Source organism: Schistocerca piceifrons, chromosome 2 (assembly GCF_021461385.2).
Source record: "Schistocerca piceifrons isolate TAMUIC-IGC-003096 chromosome 2, iqSchPice1.1, whole genome shotgun sequence".
Taxonomy (NCBI): domain Eukaryota; kingdom Metazoa; phylum Arthropoda; class Insecta; order Orthoptera; family Acrididae; genus Schistocerca; species Schistocerca piceifrons.
Window position 1 is genome coordinate 1,099,055,223 of NC_060139.1, and position 22,508 is coordinate 1,099,077,730.

The 22,508-nt window shown below is 38.7% G+C and overlaps 1 protein-coding gene across 1 annotated transcript in view; it reads left to right on the forward strand.

The window, feature by feature from the left end:
• The window catches only part of LOC124776158 (dynein axonemal heavy chain 3), a 1,197,897-nt gene that overhangs the window by 993,247 nt on the left and 182,142 nt on the right, over positions 1-22,508 (forward strand). The window contains exons 56-58 of the mRNA XM_047250998.1: positions 4,266-4,440; positions 4,657-4,860; positions 21,171-21,378. Of these exons, the coding sequence (XP_047106954.1) occupies positions 4,266-4,440; positions 4,657-4,860; positions 21,171-21,378 (587 nt within the window). The remainder of the gene's footprint in view (positions 1-4,265; positions 4,441-4,656; positions 4,861-21,170; positions 21,379-22,508) is intronic.

The following is a 22,508-nucleotide window of genomic DNA, read 5'->3' on the forward strand; positions in this document are numbered from 1 at the left end:
TTGTAAAAAAAAAGTTTGTTTCCTAAGTTTAATTGCTTAAAAATTTAGTCTTATCATAAGCATACGGCCCAAGACCTATCACATTGCTTGTTCCCACTCTATCAGCGATTAATCATGCTCATCCCATTTGATCAATGGTTTTTAAATGAAGTATTATTTATTAATAAAGATAATATCAGTGACAAGATAAAAAATTAAAAGAAGTTTTACAAATGTTTGAACAATAACTGATTTTGTAAGGCAACCAAATGGAAACTCACCTTAACTTCCCAATATGGCAGGAAAAAACCACAAAGAAACAGAAAGCCAACTAATTTTATTCTTCCATGTGATAGCCCCTGCTTTGAGAAATATTTTGGGATAAAGGTTTTTGGGCTATCCCTTCCCCCCTATATATGATATTGAATGTACCAATGAACCTTATGGTTTTTTCACAAAATGAAACACAATAATCTAATTGTATAAATGTCTGGTGTCAGTTCTTTTGTACACATCCAGAAGAACAGACACCACACAGAATCTACAGCTGTTATACATGAATGTAAATTGTAGGTGGAGAGGGGAAGAAAGAAAAGGAAAGGGGAGGGATCACTGCTGTCAGCTGCACTGCAACATTACACAGAATCGGCAGGAATGAGTGAAAATGTATATGGGACCAGAATTCGACCCGGGATCACCTGCTTACTAGGCAGGTGCAGTAAGCCCTGTGCCATGACACAGTGTTATCGCAACTGCACGGGCTCTCTCAGCTCACCTCACAGCCGATCCACTCTCCCAATGAGCGCCACCTATTTGCATCCCATGTACATTTCTTCTATATTTGCTCTTCTGAGATTCCTACAGGAGGTCAAATGTATTTGCACATCTGCACTAAAGAAGGTGGATTGATTGCCCAGATAGGCAGTGGTTACTGCACCTGCCTAGTAAGCAGGAGATCCCACATTCGAATCCTGGTCTGGTACACATTTTCACTTATTGCCACCGATTCCGTGTAATGTCGCTATGCAGCTGACAGCAGGGTTTAAGTACAGTAACCTAAATACAATTTTTTTTACTACCTCAGTAAGTTTACTTGGAGGTCTTACATAATTTTGTTTGCAATCATTAAACTTTATCACTTTGGGTCCTGAGCCATTGTGCACGGGTGTCTACCATAAAGACTGGCTGATTTTAATGTATTTTAAACTACTACAACTCATGAAAGGTTTCAGTTATTGCAATAAAATTACTCTTATTGAAAAACCTAGACTTTCTTGTTTAAAACCATATATAATACCTTTCTCTTGACTTAATACATACTTTTGACAAGCGTTATTATTATAACATTGTTTTTGAAAAAAGGAAAGATTGGTCACAGGTATATTCCTGTATTTTCTTGAAGAATTTTTTTTATTTTAGACAGAAATTGTAATTATGATGGATACAGTATGTCTTATCTACAGTAACCTCCTGTAACTATTTTAGGATGCAATTTTGCTCTTTGTGTGGTAAATTTTGAAGCACGGCATTTTGCACAATGCCACTTTACATTCACTACACTGGTAGCTTGTGTCTTTTTGCCACACTTCGCTCTATTGGGAAAGTTGTGTACGCGCTGACTACGTGGAACTATGTGCACAACAAAGGGAATTTGTGCTTCGTAATTTCCTGATGCATTATTAAGCATACAGGTTAGTTTGTTCCTTTATATGTTTCATCATACTGTCTGTCAGGAAATATGAAAATAATTCTAGAGGTGCACTGTTCTGGTCTAAACTGTCAACACTGCATATTCTGGATTGTCCTGTGAATAGATCGATATCTGGTGCACGATCAGTAGTCGTCCAACCTTCCACAGAATCGGTGCGACGCGCAGGTCTCGGCTTCCCCCTCGCTGTCAGCCTCGCTCGTTCTTCAGGCACAATGTAGACGTGATTACTTGCTGCTGAAGTGCTTGGACACCTGCTCTCCTCTTCTGAATCTATCAGAAGAGTTGTATTTGCAAATAAAATCGTAATTACTGAGAGTTTTTTCAGTGAAAATCTGAACAAAAATTATAGATGTTTTGTTGTCAGATTTCTTTACCTAAACTGCCAGAAACTTCTTCTTGAACATAGTCCACATCATCATCAGAGTCATCTATAATATCTTCCTCTGACAAATCAACGTCACTTTCTTCTAAAAATCACGATATAACTCGCGAGCAATTTCTTCGCCATGGCGACGATACTGAGACCGCGGGAAAAAGTCACTGCTCACAAAACCCGACAAATAAAAAGGGAAGCACACCATTCCACAGCATGCCCACACTATCTAGTGACCAATACTTAAACTACAGTCCATGTAGCGCCTCCCAGACAAGCGGGAGCCGTAAGAACACACAAAGGAAAGAAGGGGAAGAACGAGAACACGCGCCTGTAAAATTATGGGCGCCTGACTTTCGGGCAGGTCGCGCATGCCCGTATTTTTATGTGCATCGGCGCCTAAGTGTTAAATTACATAACTACCAGATGTTACAAAGATTGGATGTTAGATGAAAAAATAATAATTTATTTTCATAATGTTTGCAAGTGTCAATTTGCACCACTGTAGTGTTAAAAATGTCAAAGCTTCTAAACTTTGAAAGACTATAATATGAAAATAGAGAGGGATAAAAAGCTAATATTTTGTATGGTTAGTTATCTCTGTATGGAGGACAAATAATTCACTAATGTTGTGTGTTCAGAGACATCGAGCATGAACAGAGAGAGAACCTGAACATCATATAAAAATATGGCAGAAAACATAGAGAGTGACACATTTAATTAACTCATTAGATCATAGTTAAACTATGTAAAGAAATACTTTAAATATCTGTTGCTCAGCAGCTTGGATAAGTTTGCAAAACACCATTTTACTTCCTACGAAATATTTAAGTAGTACTTCACTGTGAATAAGTTCCCTGTGAATTATATCCTACTGAAATATAAATGAAAACACTCTATCTTTGAAAATATAATGTAATTTAATAGATACAAAAATCTACTCACCAAGTGGTGACAGAAGAACACACATATAAAAAAAGGTACTACTTATACAAGCTTTCAGAGCCAGTTTCTCTTTCTTCCGGCGCAAGGGTTGAGATGGAAAGGAAAAGGAAAGGAACACAGGAAAAGGACTGGAGAGGCTTGGGTAAATGCTCAAAGTCAAAGAAGACACCCATAACACTAAGTCAGGTGAGACTTAGCCATCCAGTAATTCTCCACTAACCTGGTGTTTTAAGTGATTTTTCTGAAGTGTGAGCCCTTTCCTAAACCTCTTTTCTCCTTTTCCTTCCCCCTTCTTTCTTCCCTTTCAGTCTTTCTGCCAGAAGGACCTACTGGCTTGAAAATCTTGCATATATGATACCTTTTATGTGTGTTCTCCTGCTGTTGCTTGGTGAGTAGATTTTTATCTAGCCAATTACAATGTACCTGACCAAAAGTCATGCATAGTAAAAAGTAACAAAAGGCACCCAAAACACATAAGTTTTATTTTGTCGTAACATACCGGTATTTGCATGTGAAACCGGCACAGATCCCGTAATCAAAATTCAATCAAATTGGGTAACATCCTTTGCACTTACAAAATCGAATGCTTCTTATAAATTTTAAAAATATTGGTTGATTGATGATTGATAATATTTGTGACACCAGTGGAACAGAATACAATGTTGTTAGTAAGTAGATCTGTGAATTATAGTAGAACATTACAGGATTATTGTAGAATGGAAAAAAGCAGAACCTATGTAAGCTTTGCTAATTCTTGTTCATATTTTGAAAACCAATTGTTCTGAGATTGTGGCAGTATTCACTTGTCAAGATCATTATGTAGTGACAAGTACCTTGACTTGTATGTGAAATCAAATTTTACAGAAGTTTGTTACCAGATATACTTGAAGCTTCAATACTGTTAATGAAGAAATAATAATCTGTTTCATGTATACTGTAGAAGAGTGTCAGTTTCAAAAACAAATCTCAACTGTTTGCTGTTAGTTAATATTCTCCTTATAGGCAACTTGTAATAGCTGCCATAATATGCTAAAATGTTTCTTGTCTTCAGCCATGTTCCTGAAGTTGTTTTTGCTGTTTTCACATATTCCAATCTTTAATGTTTCAGTATTAACATTTCCAGGAGATTGAGTGAAATTGAGAAATAACACAATGTCATGCCATTTCCCACAGCCTTTTCTCCTGGTACCAAATGAAAATATGATTTCTGCTAGATAATTTTATATACTGTTAAATTAAGTTGTCTTTCTTTTACAGGCTTGAAAATTTCAGGAGATCTGTTGAGAGACACAAAGAACAGTGGAAGGAAATATATGATGCCGTTAATCCACAAGAGTTGGAGCTCCCAGAACCATTTGCAAACATAAGTGGTCTGTATCGGCTGGTGATTATTCGGTGTCTAAGGCCTGACAAAATAGTGCCAGCTGTTCAGGTAGGTTTAACTGATTTAAAGGAACTTGACCAGATTGTGCTGAAAACACAACTTTCATTTTAAATTTAAACATTGTTGAATAGAAAATTAATTAATGCATTGACATTTAGCTGTAGAAGATCCTTACAAATTTATCACTTAAGGTCTTAATTGATCTATATAAATTAATATTTAATAGCAATAAAATGTGATCTGGCAAAAAATTATTTATTTTAGGCCTATATTGTGTCAGAAATGGGGCAGTCATATATTGAACCACCAACATTTGACCTGCAAGGATCATACTATGACTCTAACTGCTGTTCACCACTGATATTTATTTTATCACCAGGCTCAGATCCAATGGCTGGATTAATAAAGTTTGCAGATGACAGAGGTTATCTCAAAAATATGCAGTCTATTTCTCTTGGTCAAGGGCAGGTAAGTTATGCGTGCACTGATACTGTATTAATTTTTGCTGTGTATCATCAATTTGTTGGGCATTGGGAAACCTCATTAATTCATATTAATTTATCAAAATTTCAATATTCTAATACATCAGTTTCTCTTACTATACTGTTCTGAACATTTTATTTCATTCAGTTGATTTATGTATATGGGTTAAGTATAAAAATGAAATCTTTGAGTTTCATACTCATGATTGAACTTTCTTTCTGAATGTAAATGATTCATTGTGTTTCTTATGACAAATAGAATGAAATCTTCACTAGCCAGCTACAAAATTTGCCTGCTGAGAACTGTAGGGACTACCCATAATTACATATTATGGAGAATTAAAGGAACCAGTAGGAGTAGACCCATTGTTCAGTCCAGAATTCATTTTGGACAATTGTTGGTAACCATAAGGTAACTGGCTTGATAGGTCACTCTGTAGAGTACAAATATGCTTGGGCTGTTTACCTATCTGCTCTGCAAGTATCATTATTAATGAGTAACCTAATGAACTAAATTTATTACAAAGAGTGACCAGCTGCTAAATTTCAATTTTAGTGTGAAGCCCCTGTATATAAAATGAGCACTGTCCTCCCTTGCTCTGAGAGTTGAACATAGCTCTGCTGATGTTTAGCCCTATTCATGTGTGTCACCAAGCTCTATATGTCCTGGCAGTCTAGGTTGTTATGACATTTTTAATGGTTTCGGCAACAAGAGAAGCGGTGCAAAACTGGATTGTGAACTTCTCTTACTACAGTTGCCCTACTTGAAATGTTTAGCTGATCCTCTTCTCTGGATATGCGGCTGCGTTGAACTCCACAAATTCCTCTCCGAAGAAACAATGCTGGTTAGAGGAACTAAAAAAGCCTCTCTCTCTCTCTCTCTCTCTCTCTCTCTCTCTCTCTCTTAAAATATCTCAGTACCCTCATAATACTTTCAGTTCAGTATATTTTCATTTCCACAAGTTTCACATAAGCATACAAACTCTTGCAAGTCAACTGCATTGTTAACCATTAGATAGTATTAAATAAAATTACAATATGGTGGGTTTAATAACCATCAGAAATTCAAAGACAGGTCTTGCTTCTAGCAAGTCTAACACCAAGATTAAGTAAGAGTCTCTAGACAAATCAGGTTTCAATTGTCTATAACAGTTACAATTATTCAACCACCAAGGAACAACACGTAATTACTCATCGTACTTTCCATACAGGTTCTATGGCACGAGCAGCAAACACTTGTCAGCATCACTCGTCTGATGCAGCTCCTGTCCTCCCATGACCAACATCCATCCTGCACACACAGAGATGTGTTGTGCAGTAAATAGGCTCTCTCTCACTTTTATCTATAAAACACCACATGTTCGAGGCAGCATAAGATCGAGTGGTTCCAGAATTTATGTGGAAATTCTCGAATCACTACATATCCCCCTCCTTAGATCGAACACACAATATTTTATACATAATTATTATGTACATTAACATCATACGTAGTAACAATCCACATTTTAAAAGTAATCATTTGCTACATAAGTTTATATACACAATTTTTTTCTCATAAATCCTTGTACTTCATAGAGCAGGCTTGCGATTTTTGTCTTTCCATTGACTCTTACTCTGTTTGTTAGAACATAAGCCTCTATTTATGATTTCATTTTGCATTATCCTTACTCATGAACAGCAAGGACTCCCTCTTCAGCTCCAATCGTAAACTCCAGGTGTCATGGACCCTTGAATATTTCATCCTTTATTCTAATTCTCTGTACTACCTCTTTAGTACGTAATGGCCTCATTACTTATAATATTCTGTGGCCTGGAGGAACTCTGGGCAAAATGAAAGTGTTCCTATTGACACTCATAAAACATAATAATGCTAGTGAAATATAGAATTCAAACTTACCAGAATAATTCCTACAAAATGTGTGACTTCTGTCAGGATACTGTCCTTTTCCCCTTGGATCAGCATCTATACCTTACTCATGGGTTGACACTATGCGTGCCCTTCCTCCTTCCATTTTGGTAGGTACTTCCATTTTGGTAGGTACGCCCATTTAAATTTCTATTCTCCTATGGTACAGGTCAATCCCCTTTTTAGCGCCCCTCTCCACACAGTATAGGTCAGCCTTTCTTAGGTCTGCTTATCTGCCCTTTATATCCAATAAATGCTGGGTTTGCCCTTCTTATCCTTTATGAGTAGGCCTCTAGGTTCATTACCCGAGTATACATCTTTATGTACACTATAATTAAATATCCTCTGGTAAAAATACAAAATCTATTTCACACTTCACACTCTCTTTTTAATACGTCATTTAGTACCCTAGAGTCCTCCTCTACTTTTCAACTTTTATATTCTTGGTATACACTCTACCTCTATACTCTATTCATATAATATGTGCTTACTTGTGTTATAAGAGTCCCACTATACCACCAGTCATCAGAATATTTGTCCGACTGACCTCTCTTAGCAATTATCACAAACCCTTACTCTTTGGCTTATGCTATCCTTAATTACTCACACTTCCTACTTAGGTATACTTGATGTAAAATTAGCATAGTTCCTCTATACTTATGCACATAGGCAATATGGAATGATCATTGTTCTTATATATTTATATACAGGTGTGTGCGATGTAGAACCGTCACAATAAACAACAATGTGTGCATATTTCACTATGTACACATACCTCTTCCCCCATAATACTCTGTCCTTTCATTGTTTGCGTTTTCATGTTTCATTGTGTGTATGCTTAAGTGTGTCTATGTCTCCTGATTCTTCAGCCTACTTATATGAAATAAGTTGAAGGTTATTGGAAACTATGGAAAATAAGAAGGACTTCAGCGATCGAATTAGATGAATATGTAAAGAGGGAAAGATAGGCAGATACTCAAATGAGAAGTAAGAAAGGAAAAAGAAGAAATGGTTGCTAAGATCGAAGAAGAGAAAGAAGATAGCCCCCAAAGACAGGAAACCCTTCCCACCCCCCTTCCCCAGGACCTCTACCTCGCCAGTACTTGAGTGAGAAGCCGGAGGAGGTATGGTGTTAAATCATTTCCTACAGAATGGACATTTTCACCTTCACACTTGAAGTCCCTAAAGAAAAATATCAGCAACACCTTTGGAGCGGCAAATGGTGAAGAATCAGTCACACTTGTCTGCAAGGGTTGTCTGTAAGGTGTGATGTGTGTTTAGTGTTAGTCATGATTTATCTGTTGGTGTAAATCTTGCTATTACTTACACTACTCACCCCTTTCAAAATTGATACAAATCCTCCCATTTACATCACATTTTATAAAAGGTAAAAAAGATTCTGCACTAAGCATAAAATATGCATCGTGTTATCACAATCATGTAATTACTCATACAATATCATCTCTTCTATTAATCTAATATCATTTGCAGTTTATTAAGACCTCTGCATCCAGGTTTACATAGACAAACTGTATAAGAGATTACTTTTGAAGAATAGCTTAGGCAAAAGTAAGCCCTAACTATAAGTGGATGGCGGGAGAGACTGGCTGGCTAGGCAAAAATAAGATCTAACTATACGTGGAGCCCACATCGGCTGCTGTTGGCATTACAGTCGAGATCATGGAGAGAATGGCTGGCTAGACAGATTTAATCTTTATCACTTGATGCAGCCTAGCAAGTCAAAATCCTCTAGTTTTCCTATGATTGTATAAATTTTTTTTTTTTTTTTTTTTTTTTTTTTTTTTTTTTTTTTTTTTTTTTTTTTTTTACATAGCAGCTTATGCATAAGACATTGGACAAGTCAAGTTATAAATATACAGGCTGAATTGTCTGGTAAAGTGCTCATGTATATGACAGTTTTTTTGTAGTCTCTGGTCCTTGCCTATTACATTTAATTTAAAGAACAAAAGGGTTTCCATAATGTATACACACGGTAATGGGGGAATACCAGATTTCTTAAACAGGGGTTTACAAGAGTCTCTAGGCTTGCACCCAAACAAGATTCTAATGGCCCTTTTTTGTAGTTTAAAAGTGCTATGAGCTATTTTAGAGTTTCCCCAAAAGGTGACCCCATATCTAAGACGAGAATGAACGTACGCATGATATGCATTCAATACTGTTTTCTCACTACAGCATGATTTTAATGAACAAAGAAGATAACATGTTTTGCTCAGTTCTGCATTGAGATATTCAATATGCTTATTCCATCTGATGTTACTCTGCAGCCAAAGTCCTAAGAATTTGGTTTCAGTACTGTTACCAACTGGTTCGTCATTGATAGAGACTGATGGGATAAACATGTCCATGTTAGGAACATTGTGGAATTGTAGAGCAACGGTTTTCTTACTGTTTATTACAAGCTGATTACTCTGTGCCCAGCTGCTAAGTTGTTTTGTGACCGTGTTTATTGTCTGCTGTAACTGTTCATCGTCGTCTCCTTTTAGTAGAATCGTGGTGTCATCTGCAAATATCATTGATTTGTGTGCATCAATATTTAAGCTTAGATCATTTATGTACAGAAGAAACAGAAGGGGTCCCAATACGGATCCTTGCGGTACACCACATTTTATTTGTTTATAGTCAGATAAGTGATTAGATACAGTTTTTAGTTCAATATTTGTGTGCTTGACGCACACTGCCTGCGTATGATTTGTCAGGAAGGAACTGATCCACTTGTTGGACAGACCTCGAATACCATATCTTTCTAGCTTTGATAGCAGAATTTTATGGTCCACCATGTCAAAAGCTTTTGACAAGTCAATAAAGACTCCTATCGTTTCCTGTTTTTTGTCCATCAGGTTTAGGATGGAATTGATGCACTCATAGACAGCAGTGGTTGTGGATTAATGGTAGTTAAGCTCAGTTCTTCCAGTAACAACCATTCTTTGGTTGGTATTTTATGTGTGAAATTAGCATACTTATTATGGACTAGGCCTCCTAATGTGTTTCTACAACCTGGGTGCTGGCCCTGGATCCATATTGCGCTACATTTTCCTCCTTAACAGTAATCATTGGTCAGTTACTGAACCGGGGTATTACGTTACCACTTTGTACTTTTATTACTGCTTGTACAAATTCTTGTGACATCACTGGGCCTATATTCGAAGTTGGATGCTTATTTTGGTAATTATCGTTACCATTGCTCCTACTAGATTGGTGTACTCTAGCAAAATTAGCGTCATGTTTTCTAAAATTATTATTACTATTCCTTTTATAAGTGTGATTTTCATTTTGGTGTATGCTCTCGTTACGGTCCTTGTTCAAGGCATCGAGTGCATCCACAAAAGACAACAGTTGTTCTACGGTTTTCCGCCCACTACACAATATATCTTTTCTGGCGTAAATGGCTAAACGTCTTATTAAAATTCGAACTAACCCTTCTTCCTACATGGGCTTCTCTGAGTACTTTGCATGTGTTAAATGCCAGTCGAAATACTTTCTCATTGTACCCCATGTACTGTTATAGTACTTAAGGTCTCACAAATGAGATATCTATTTTTCCTGGGCACTTGCTGACCAATACTACTCCTTAAACTCTTCTGGAAGTCTGCCCAAGAAAAAAATTTCTCAATATTCACTATGCCACCTCTGAAGCTTCTCCTCAAAGGTACTCTACCACAAGTTCAATCTTTTTTGAATCTTCCCAGTTTTTCGGCAAGGCTTGGTTAAACCGTTTGAGAATATGCACCTCCCCATCTGACTTAAACTTTGGAAACTGTCTGGATAGTGTAGAATTTACTCCCCATTGTAAATCTGTCATTACCTCACTAGTTAACACTGCATTGGAAGATGTCACTCTATTATCTACTTTGTCCTGCATATGTTTTAATTCTTTCCATAAATTATCTATGCCTCTCTTAGTATCCTTAAGTTCCGAAGCTAAAGTTTGAGAAACATTGTCAGAGGTTACTCTCTGTCTATTATCTCTTCTACCTGTTCCTCCAGATTACTGATATTTATTACGTCTGAACCAGTTAGTTTCTCTTAAAAATTTCTTTCCACGTTATCAACTCGCCTGTTAATGCCTCCAATTTACGATTGGACTAAAGGAATTCTCAACACTTTCGTTTAAAGTGTGTAGTCTTTGTTTTACAGCATCAAATGTAACATTGCGTACACTTTGAAATGATCCTAACTTACCACCAAGTTCAGCTTCTACATTATTACATTTGTCTTCAATAATGAATTCAAACTTCTGGGTCAACTTCTGAAATTGGTCATTCTGCTTTCGGCTACGGTCAGTAAACATTTGATTCATCTGGATAGTCAAGTAATTACTTAATTCATTTTTTTAAATGTACACTTACAGTTGTTAAATCTGCCCTCTGGTCATCTAATTTAGCATTCAACTGAGTATTCACTGAGTCTTACTTGAGACTTAAAGTATTAATTTGGGCGTTTTGAGCTTTGATTAAATTCACTACTTCAGACCAGTCTGGCATTCCCCTACTCACTGTCATGCCCATGGCTGGTTCTGATATTTCACCAATTTTTTGAGTTATCCAAATCCTCCTTACTTTTAGATCTAGTGATCATTAAAAAAATCACCTCTGAGTATAATAATTATACTAACAGTCTATTGTTGAATAGTTTCGTTAACTTTACACTCAAATAATTATTGTCTTTTTCTCACCGGGCGTAGGGTTTTAGGCTGCATCGGTGAGCCGGTGTGCAATCAGCGCCGGTGAACAGCACAGGCGCCGGTAGCGTTGAAGGTTGGTTTCAGCGTCGATGCTGGCAAACGGATTAGTAGGCAGCACCAATGAGTAGCAGCTGGCTCCATTCGCATTGCTTGCTGGTTACGGCGTCCACACCCCCGCAATGTGTGTAGGGTTACTTACCCTCCACACTGGATTTTTGTCATCAAATAGATCTCGTCATAACTCTTCTTACTCTAAACTGTTAATATTTTCCGTACGTCTCCTCTTCTATATTATTTATTAATTTTCACCCCTTTTTACTGTTTATGCAAAATCCAACTCTGCGAAACAATTTGCCTGTCTTGTTGCTATGGCAACTCATAATATCTTCTTATCTTGATTTCCTTTCAAAATTCCTCTTTCTTCAAGTCCTGATCACATTGGTCACCACATTCTAATGGTTTCGGTGACAAGAGAAGTGGTGCAAAACTGGATTGCGAACTTCACACTTCTCTTACTACAGTTGACTTACTTGAAATGTTTAGCCAATCCTCTTCTCTGGGTCTGTGGCTGCGTTGATTTCCACAACTTCTTCTCTGATGAAATAACGCTGGTTAGAGGGATTATAAAAGACACACTCTCTCTCTCTCTCTCTTAAAATAACTTGGTACCCTCTTAATACTTTCAGTTCAGTCCAGATATATTTTCATTTCCACAAGTTTCACATAAGCATACAAACTCTTGCAAGTCAACTGCGTTGTTAGATAGTATTAAATATAATTACAATGTGGTGAGTTTAATAACCACCAGAAATTCAAAGACAGGACTTCCTTCTAGCAAGTCTAACACCAAGATTAAGTAAGAGTCTGTAGACAAATCAGGATTCAATTGTCTATAACAATTACAATTATTCGACCACCAAGGAATAACACATAATTTCTCCTTTTACTTTCCATACAGGTTCTATGGCACCAGTGGCAAACACTTGCCGGCGTCACTCATCTGATGCAGCTCCTGCCCACCCATGACCAATGTCCATCCTGCACACACAGACATGTGTTGCACAGTAAACACACTTATCTAGAAAACATTGCATGTTTGAAGTGGCATAAGGTTGCGTGTTTCCAGAATTTACGTGGAAATTCTCGGATCACTACACATTGAGAATATTTGGAGGAGTGGACTGAGGGAGTTTCATGCCCAGCTATTTGTGTGCCTGAACTTTCCTACATGAAGTAATTTTAAGCAGGCAATGGTAACCCAACTGCTTCTACTACTTTTTATTTAGGGCCAATAAATTTTCAAACTTTATGATCAAAATATGGGTTACTGTAGATCAGTAGATATTTAATAGAGATATCAGAAGTGTCAAAAAATTTAAGACCAAATTGAATTTAACTCAGAATGTATTTTATGTTTTATTACAAGTAGACAGAGCAGGAAGGAAACTTAAGTGTGGCTTTATTATAAGCAAGAAATTTATAAAGAAATCTTCGGATATTAAAAAAATTTCAGAAAGAATAGTGAAACTTATTTTAAAAATAGACAAAAGGTATTAGAATGGTAATTGATACTGGGAGAGCACTGTGGATAGTAATGCTCAGTGTGTATCTGTCATATAGAGCAAGGGCAGACATACGTGACCAGCCATGTTGTGGCTTGCTGCAATGCAGGGCATGACTGGATCATTGTTCAGTGTCTGGTACTCAGAGACTGTGGTGCAGAGGTGATACAGTGCCAGGTGAGTGGGAGGCCAAAGTGGGATAGGCCGGGTGTGGGCAATGACTGCGTGGTTAGTACATCGAGCGGCATTGGAGGCAGTGTCAGTAGTGTGGTGTGTGGTAATAGCTGGCCAGGAATCTGTGCTGTTGCAGTGGCAGTGAACACACCATCTGCCGACATGCAAGAGGATGAGTACACGTACTCAATCTGTGGTGGTAATCAGTAGGCGTGGGCGTGAAGGCTGGTGATCTGAGTGGAAGGATCACAGCATGTATCTATTACAAAATTATCATCAACTATTTTGACTCTGTTCTCTTCAAGATTGAAGTCAGGGACATCAAAGGTAGCCAATGTTGTGTTGACAAGGGGATGTTTATTGTGGTCAACATAGGGCCAGTCTAAGTCATAGGGAAAGAAGTAATAGGATCACAGAGAACACGTGCCAGTTTGCATTTGCTGAGCCTTACATACAGACAATCTTAAAGTGTTTTGCGCATGAAGATTTTTGGAGTGGTGTGAGATATAGGTGGAAGCAAATGCAAATTTTGAATATAGCACTTCACCTGTTGTGCTAACATCACAGGTCTGCTGTGTCTGACATTGATGTTGGTAGGACAAACTCTGCTGTAAGCATAATGGGTAAACCATATAAAATGTTCACCAGAGAAGCCTGTAGGTCTTTCGAAATGCCATACAAATGCTGACCAATACCCGTGGAAGAGCTACAGTCTGTCGTGGCGCACAAGTGCAGTGCCATTGCTCCACGAGGGCATTACTCTGCAAGTGGTACACTGTTGTACAGTTTTGAGTAATGCTGCAGAGGTAGCAGGAGTTCATCAGACAGAAAGGATTCGAATAGTCCCCTCAGCCTGTAGTAATAATTTCAGGACAGCCAGAGCATCCTATCTGTGTATCAGTGAAAGCTCAAACTGTACATTCCACTGTGACATCTTTGACTGGCAATGCTTCAACTCAGAGTGAAACCTGATCAGTTACAGAATATAGATTTTTTTATCCTTCCAATTCTGGGTGGGGGCTGACAAGGTCCATGTGCATGTACTGAAATTGAGCACACAGTATACTGTAGCGGCGCCACCATTTATGATATGGAAAGTTAGATTTGTGCAATATTCTGAGCACAAGTTACAGCCAGGTTTGGGCCAGATTGCAGTGAGTTATGCATACCAACAGCTGCAAAGTAGAAGAGAGGCCATAGGGTTGTCAAATTTCTGAAAGAGTTTATGTAGCGGTTTTGCATGACTCAAATCACAGGCAGAAGGGGCCCACTGGCCAACCTAGTGTGTTATGACTATGTGACGCGAAGTGGCATGTATGGCAAAACGGAGGTGCACAGCCATGTATAAATAGGTGCAGGTTTCTAACGAGATTCATTCAAGTGTGGCAGCTGTCCTGGATGGCGGGGCGTGTCACACCACCGGCTACACACAGCAGCAGATGGGGCGCCAGTGTTCCAGTCCACAGCGGGTCACTGGTTTGACCCTCTGAGGCCAACGCTGGGTCTGTAGTGAGCCATGCGGCAGGCCACTCGGTGGCTCGCTACTGCGGGCAGTTGTCCTGGCTTCCGACACACACCGGAGGCATCCTGAGGCAAAGGCCACAGATTCAGATTCCAGATTGCAGCCACTTGTTATCACAGTGATCTTAGCCATGCCAACGAGAAGCACGCACCTGGCCGCGTGCGGCTCACAATGAGTGGCACTGAGTCGGTAGGGTCACAGACCGCTGAGTCAACTGCCGGCATCCTGACGAAGCCGCAACTTTGCTGCCGTCCAAGACCGACTCACAGGAGTGCGTGCTTGGGTCACTGAGGCAACCATTCCGCACCAAGACATTTCGCACACGGCGAAGTGGTGTCCTCAGCATTGTGGGTCCCAGTGACACAGATTGAGAGGAATGGGGGCACTGTAGTTGGAAACACTAAATCACGTGGAAAGCTCAGACGAGTCTTAATATGGTGCCTTCTACCTCTTCCCCCCCATGAACCATGGACCGTGCCGTTGGTGGGGAGGCTTGCGTGCCTCAGCGATACAGATAGCCGTAGCGTAGGTGCAACCACAACGGAGGGGTATCTGTTGAGAGGCCAGACAAACGTGTGGTTCCTGAAGAGGGGCAGCAGCCTTTTCAGTAGTTGCAAGGGCAACAGTCTGGATGATTGACTGATCTGGCCTTGTAACAATAACCAAAACGGCCTTGCTGTGCTGGTACTGCGAACGGCTGAAAGCAAGGTGAAACTACAGCCGTAATTTTTCCCGAGGGCATGCAGCTTTACTGTATGATTACATGATGATGGCGTCCTCTTGGGTAAAATATTCCGGAGGTAAAATAGTCCCCCATTCGGATCTCCGGGCGGGGACTACTCAAGAGGATGTCGTTATCAGGAGAAAGAAAACTGGCGTACTACGGATCGGAGCGTGGAATGTCAGATCCCTTAATCGGGCAGGTAGGTTAGGAAATTTAAAAAGGGAAATGGATAGGTTGAAGTTAGATATAGTGGGAATTAGTGAAGTTCGGTGGCAGGAGGAACAACACTTCTGGTCAGGTGACTACAGGGTTATAAACACAAAATCAAATAGGGGTAATGCAGGAGTAGGTTTAATAATGAATAGGAAAATAGGAATGCGGGTAAGCTACTACAAACAGCATAGTGAACGCATTATTGTGGCCAAGATAGATACGAAGCCCACACCTACTACAGTAGTACAAGTTTATATGCCAACTAGCTCTGCAGATGACGAAGAAATTGAAGAAATGTATGATGAAATAAAAGAAATTATTCAGATTGTGAAGGGAGACGAAAATTTAATAGTCATGATTGACTGGAATTCGAGTGTAGGAAAAGGGAGAGAAGGAAACATAGTAGGTGAATATGGATTGGGGGACAGAAATGAAAGAGGAAGCCGCCTGGTCGAATTTTGCACAGAGCACAACATAATCATAACTAACACTTGGTTTAAGAATCATGAAAGAAGGTTGTATACATGGAAGAACCCTGGAGATACTAAAAGGTATCAGATAGATTATATAATGGTAAGACAGAGATTTAGGAACCAGGTTATAAATTGTAAGACATCTCCAGGGGCAGATGTGGACTCTGACCACAATCTATTGGTTATGACCTGTAGATTAAAACTGAAGAAACTGCAAAAAGGTGGGAATTTAAGGAGATGGGACCTGGATAAACTAAAAGAACCAGAGGTTGTACAGAGATTCAGGGAGAGCATAAGGGAGCAATTGACAGGAATGGGGGAAATAAATACAGTAGAAGAAGAATGGGTAGCTTTGAGGGATGAAGTAGTGAAGGCAGCAGAGGATCAAATAGGTAAAAAGATGAGGGCCAGTAGAAATCCTTGGGTAACAGAAGAAATATTGAATTTAATTGATGAAAGGAGAAAATATAAAAATGCAGTAAGTTAAACAGCCAAAAAGGAATACAAACGTCTCAAAAATGAGAGCGACAGGAAGTGCAAAATGGCTAAGCAGGGATGGCTAGAGGACAAATGTAAGGATGTAGAGGCCTATCTCACTAGGGGTAAGATAGATACCGCCTACAGGAAAATTAAAGAGACCTTTGGAGATAAGAGAACGACTTGTATGAATATAAAGAGCTCAGATGGAAACCCAGTTCTAAGCAAAGAAGGGAAAGCAGAAAGGTGGAAGGAGTATATAGAGGGTCTATACAAGGGTGATGTACTTGAGGACAATATTATGGAAATGGAAGAGGATGTAGATGAAGATGAAATGGGAGATATGATACTGTGTGAAGAGTTTGACACTGAAAGACCTGAGTCGAAACAAGGCCCCCGTAGTAGACAATATTCCATTGGAACTACTGACGGCCGTGGGAGAGCCAGTCCTGACAAAACTCTACCATCTGGTGAGCAAGATGTATGAAACAGGCGAAATACCCTCAGACTTCAAGAAGAATATAATAATTCCAATCCCAAAGAAAGCAGGTGTTGACAGATGTGAAAATTACCGAACAATCAGTTTAATAAGTCACAGCTGCAAAATACTAACACGAATTCTTTACAGACGAATGGAAAAACTAGTAGAAGCCAACCTCGGGGAAGATCAGTTTGGATTCCGTAGAAACACTGGAACAAGTGAGGCAATACTGACCTCACGACTTATCTTAGAAGAAAGATTAAGGAAAGGCAAACCTACGTTTCTAGCATTTGTAGACTTAGAGAAAGCTTTTGACAATGTTGACTGGAATACTCTCTTTCAAATTCTAAAGGTGGCAGGGCTAAAATACAGGGAGCGAAAGGCTATTTACAATTTGTACAGAAACCAGATGGCAGTTATAAGAGTCGAAGGACATGAAAGGGAAGCAGTGGTTGGGAAGGGAGTAAGACAGGGTTGTAGCCTCTCCCCGATGTTGTTCAATCTGTATATTGAGCAAGCAGTAAAGGAAACAAAAGAAAAATTCGGAGTAGGTATTAAAATTCATGGAGAAGAAATAAAAACTTTGAGGTTCGCCGATGACATTGTAATTATGTCAGAGACAGCAAAGGACTTGGAAGAGCAGTTGAATTGAATGGACAGTGTCTTGAAAGGAGGATATAAGATGAACATCAACAAAAGCAAAACAAGGATAATGGAATGTAGTCTAATTAAGTCGGGTGATGCTGAGGGAATTAGATTAGGAAATGAGGCACTTAAAGTAGTAAAGGAGTTTTGCTATTTGGGGAGCAAAATAACTGATGATGGTCGAAGTAGAGAGGATATAAAATGTAGGCTGGTAATGGCAAGGAAAGCGTTTCTGAAGAAGAGAAATTTGTTAACATCGAGTATAGATTTAATTGTCAGGAAGTTATTTCTGAAAGTATTTGTATGGAGTGTAGCCATGTATGGAAGTGAAACATGGACAATAAATAGTTTGGACAAGAAGAGAATAGAAGCTTTTGAAATGTGGTGCTACAGAAGAATGCTGAAGATTAGATGGGTAGATCACATAACTAATGAGGAAGTATTGAATAGGATTGGGGAGAAGAGAAGTTTGTGGCACAACTTGACCAGAAGAAGGGATCGGTTGGTAGGACATGTTCTGAGGCATCAAGGGATCACCAATTTAGTATTGGAGGGCAGCGTGGAGGGTAAAAATCGTAGAGGGAGACCAAGAGGTGAATACACTAAGCAGATTCAGAAGGATGTAGGTTGCAGTAGGTACTGGGAGATGAAAAAGCTTGCACAGGATAGAGTAGCATGGAGAGCTGCATCAAACCAGTCTCAGGACTGAAGACCACAACAACAACAACAACCTCTTCCCACTACATTTGATGTTGCTGTTACATTTGGTGGCAGAAGTTGTCACTACATTTGGTGTCAGAATAGCAGACGTCGGCTGTCTAGTACGACGTTACGACGTTCGAGCCCACTGCCCGCATTACATTCACAAGATGTGGTGAGTTTTGACCAGTTTTATTTTGAGTATTGGATGTTTTCTTGCCTTTGTGTGTTTTTGAGTATGGCTTATGGCAGGCCATTTTAGATGTTTGGCATAGGCCTTTTATTTATTTATTTATTTATTTATTTATTTATTTATTTTTTTGGTCAGAATAAGCTTTAGTGTATTTGGGATAGTAAGATTTATTCTTTTCTTTTTTTCGTGGCATTTAATTACTTTTGTATTGGTTTGACTATGATGTTATTGAGTATGATGATACTGAGGTGTAGAGAGTCGGGTTATTCTTATACTTAAATGTTTTGATTTGGGACTATCTGTGAACAAAAGCAACACAATGGGAGAGTCAGTTATTTTTAGCCAGGGGAAAAGGAATAGACTGTCCTTGGGACATCGTGGAGCCAAAATTGACCTTGGACAATGAACTGTGGAACTAGGTGGAATGTTTTTTCATCTAGGGGAAACTGTTGTCAGTGCAGAGCTGTCGCAAGGGGCGTTCAACATAATGAACAAACCAATTGAACCATGTACATTTGCATTAAGGCTTAATTCGTATGAGTGTGTGTCTGGTGGCACCAGGAAGTCGCTTTGGGTAAGTGTGGAGTCAAATCTACTTGTGGGTACAGTATGTATTATTGAACCATTGGAGGATAATGAAGTTTTGGGTACATTGGATTGCTTTGTGAAAGGTAATGTTGTATGTGTACAGGAGGGGAATGGTGGGCAAGTAGTTCCCGTGAACGTGGATAATTTTAGCGCTGTCGACGCGAATTTGAGGAAAGGAGTTTTAGTAGCAAATTTGGATGTGCCAGATGATGAAGACTGGTGTCTGAGAGGTAAGCGAAGCGATCAACCACTATCTACTGATAGAACTTCATTGCTTGGCAAAATTAAACATTTGAAAGGAGGAGAAAGAGAGCATATGGAAGAATTATTGTGGGAATTTAAAGATTTGTTTTTTTCCACAAGTGCCTTTATCAGCAACTCCATTAGTTCAATATAGGATACCAACAGGCAATGAAGCACTTGTTTACCATAAACCATACAGAATACTGAGGTATTTGCAGCCAATTGTAGAGGATTTCATTGATCAGCAGCTTGTGGAAGGTATTATAGAGCATAGTAATAGTTGCTGGGGAGCAGGCATTGTCGTTGTGCCTAAAAAATCTATGGAGGGAACTAAGAAATACAGGTTCTGTTGTGACTACCAATACCTCAATAATAAGACAGTAACGGACGCATACCCCATTCCAAACATATCGGAGACTGAAACTCTCGGCAACTTCTGGTTCTTTCAATTTATCCAGTTTCTGTCTCCTTAATTTTGTACCTTTTTGCAGTTTTAATTGATAGTTCATAATGGTTAAACTATGGCTGCAGTCCACGTCTGCTCCTGGAAATGTATTAGACTTTAAAATCCAGCTTGTAGATCTACTGCAGCAAATAATGTTACAATTAAAGGAATTATACTTAATCATTCACCTTATATCTGAACTCGCTCATTCTACTCAGCTGAAACTTAAAAGTGCTGAGATGAAAAAATGAAAAAGTGAAAGGGAAATAAATATAATCTTCCATGGTTTTGGCATAACTAAGTTATGATACAGGCTTTATAATTCCTCATAGATATTATATTTTCTGAAAAGATGTTCATACTTATGGCACTTGTATATTTCTACAGGAAGCTATTCTCACTGTTTCACAAAGTCTTTAATTTTCGTTTCAGAGTCATGGTAACGAGATAATTGAAGATGAATGTGAATGTCTATTTCGGTTTTCATGAGCACTGGAGATATTTTTGACCACTACCTTGTCAGAGGGAAAATCGAAGTGTTTTCTGCTGTTTGAGCATGTTTTTCAATAATGTGGATCTAGTATTCTACTATTTGGCGAAAAATTTGGTCCTCTGTTACAATTGAACATCAGTAACCCAAAATTATAATCTTTTCCAATCAGAACTGCCTAAAATGTATTCACCTTTTCTTTTTTATTTTGTCCAGATAAGACATTGATTCTGACACAGAAAATGTCAGTGTTACTGAGTCAGATATTTTGTGGGACTTGACAACTTGGGATAGGTGACCCACCAGACAAACCAACTGCTCCCACCATCTAAAAGCCAGAATGCATTTTTACGCAATGGCCAGGAGCTCCACAAATAAATCATCAAGGAGTGAAGAAGTGAATACTATTGATGTCCCCCAGGTGAAGCACTACTGGCTGCTCTGTACTACAATGGATGGCGAATTGCTGTGGCGATGGTGACTTTTCAAGGACTCACACGTATCCTCATAATATTCTTGTGCTGACGAGATTGCTCTCTTGTGCTAACCCGGGGCACTCAGGTTTTTTTTAACTTTAGCTTTGTTCTGTGATTTTTAACAGTGAATTAATAAAAGCTGTCCATGTGGGTGCAATGGAACCAAACAAATATGTACAAAACATTCTTCCATCTGACTTGTTGTTAACATATTTAAATAAGCTGTGCATTTGTGTTTGTAGAGAAATTTTGATGTGTTTTTCACACAGGGCTTCTGTTGCAGGGTCCCCGTGCAGCAGCTATGATTATTAAAGCTATTAAATCAGGAAACTGGGTTGTACTGCAAAACTGTCACTTGGCTGTTAGCTGGATGCCAGAACTAGACAGAATTTGTGATGAAGTCATTGTGCCTGACAATACAGACAGTGACTTTCGTTTGTGGCTGACGAGCTACCCGTCACCTGACTTCCCTGTTTCTATCCTGCAGAATGGTGAGAATATCTGACTTCTTTTCCTGAAATGAAACAAAACTTTCAAAGGGAAATCATAAAATTGAAATGAACAGTAAGATCAGAATTTCATCGTGACAGTCAAGTAAAATCTAATACTTTTTCTTAAAATATAAAAAGGAAAATCTGACAGAACTAAAAGTGTATGTAAATTATTTAGTATCCATTTAAAAGGACTGTGTGAATTCATGCCAGAGTAAAGAAACGGAAACCACTTGAGGTCTAATTGTGCATAAAGCTAATAAATCTAATTACTTCAGAATGATTGATTGTGCAAAAAAGCAGTTTCAGATTTTTTTTAAACAGTGGAAGGTAGCAACTAAAAAGAGTTATGCAATGAAATCTTCATGTTTCTAATGTAAACCTATTTCCTTTCTGATTCATTCTTGCAAATATTTTTACAATTATCTTTCTTCATCAAGTTATTGAAGAATTTGTATTCACTAATATTTCCTATATAGTTGAGGAGAAAACAAATGAGAGACGTAAGTCTACATCATGCAACTTTCTCAGAATGTTGATTTATAAGGTAAAAGGGAACCAACTTAAAAGCAAAAATGAGACATAAACTCTATGCTGGACAACAATGCAGGCACCTGATTAGAAGTACTATGAAGCATAGATAACTAAAAAGTGATGTACTATGGACAGAAATAAGTAAATGTATAACTGAAAACCAGAAGAAAAATATAAATGCTTTTAAACATTAAAATGCACACAGGCCATTGAACTGAAAACCAGAAATGAAAGCAAGTGGCAAACATTCGAATACCCTTTGTATTGAGGAGTTAGGATGGCATCGCTACGTATGAGCTCACATTATCTTGTTGGAAGATAACTTTGTAGGGCACTGGGAGATGGTATGCAATTACAGACCTACACATAGGAGAGATGGAACAGCTGCTGTTCAGATTACGAGATATGTGAACCAGATGCACATCTGCAAGATTTCAATTTCCATCTGGTGCTGCTCCATCTTTGCTTGCAATTCTGGACCCGTCTTCAGCTCTCCCTGTGAATTGGTCATGTACTTTCCTTTGAACTATAGACATCAAACCTAAAAATCATATCTTTGACTGCGCTCTCAGTGACCTCATCTCCCCAGATCCACA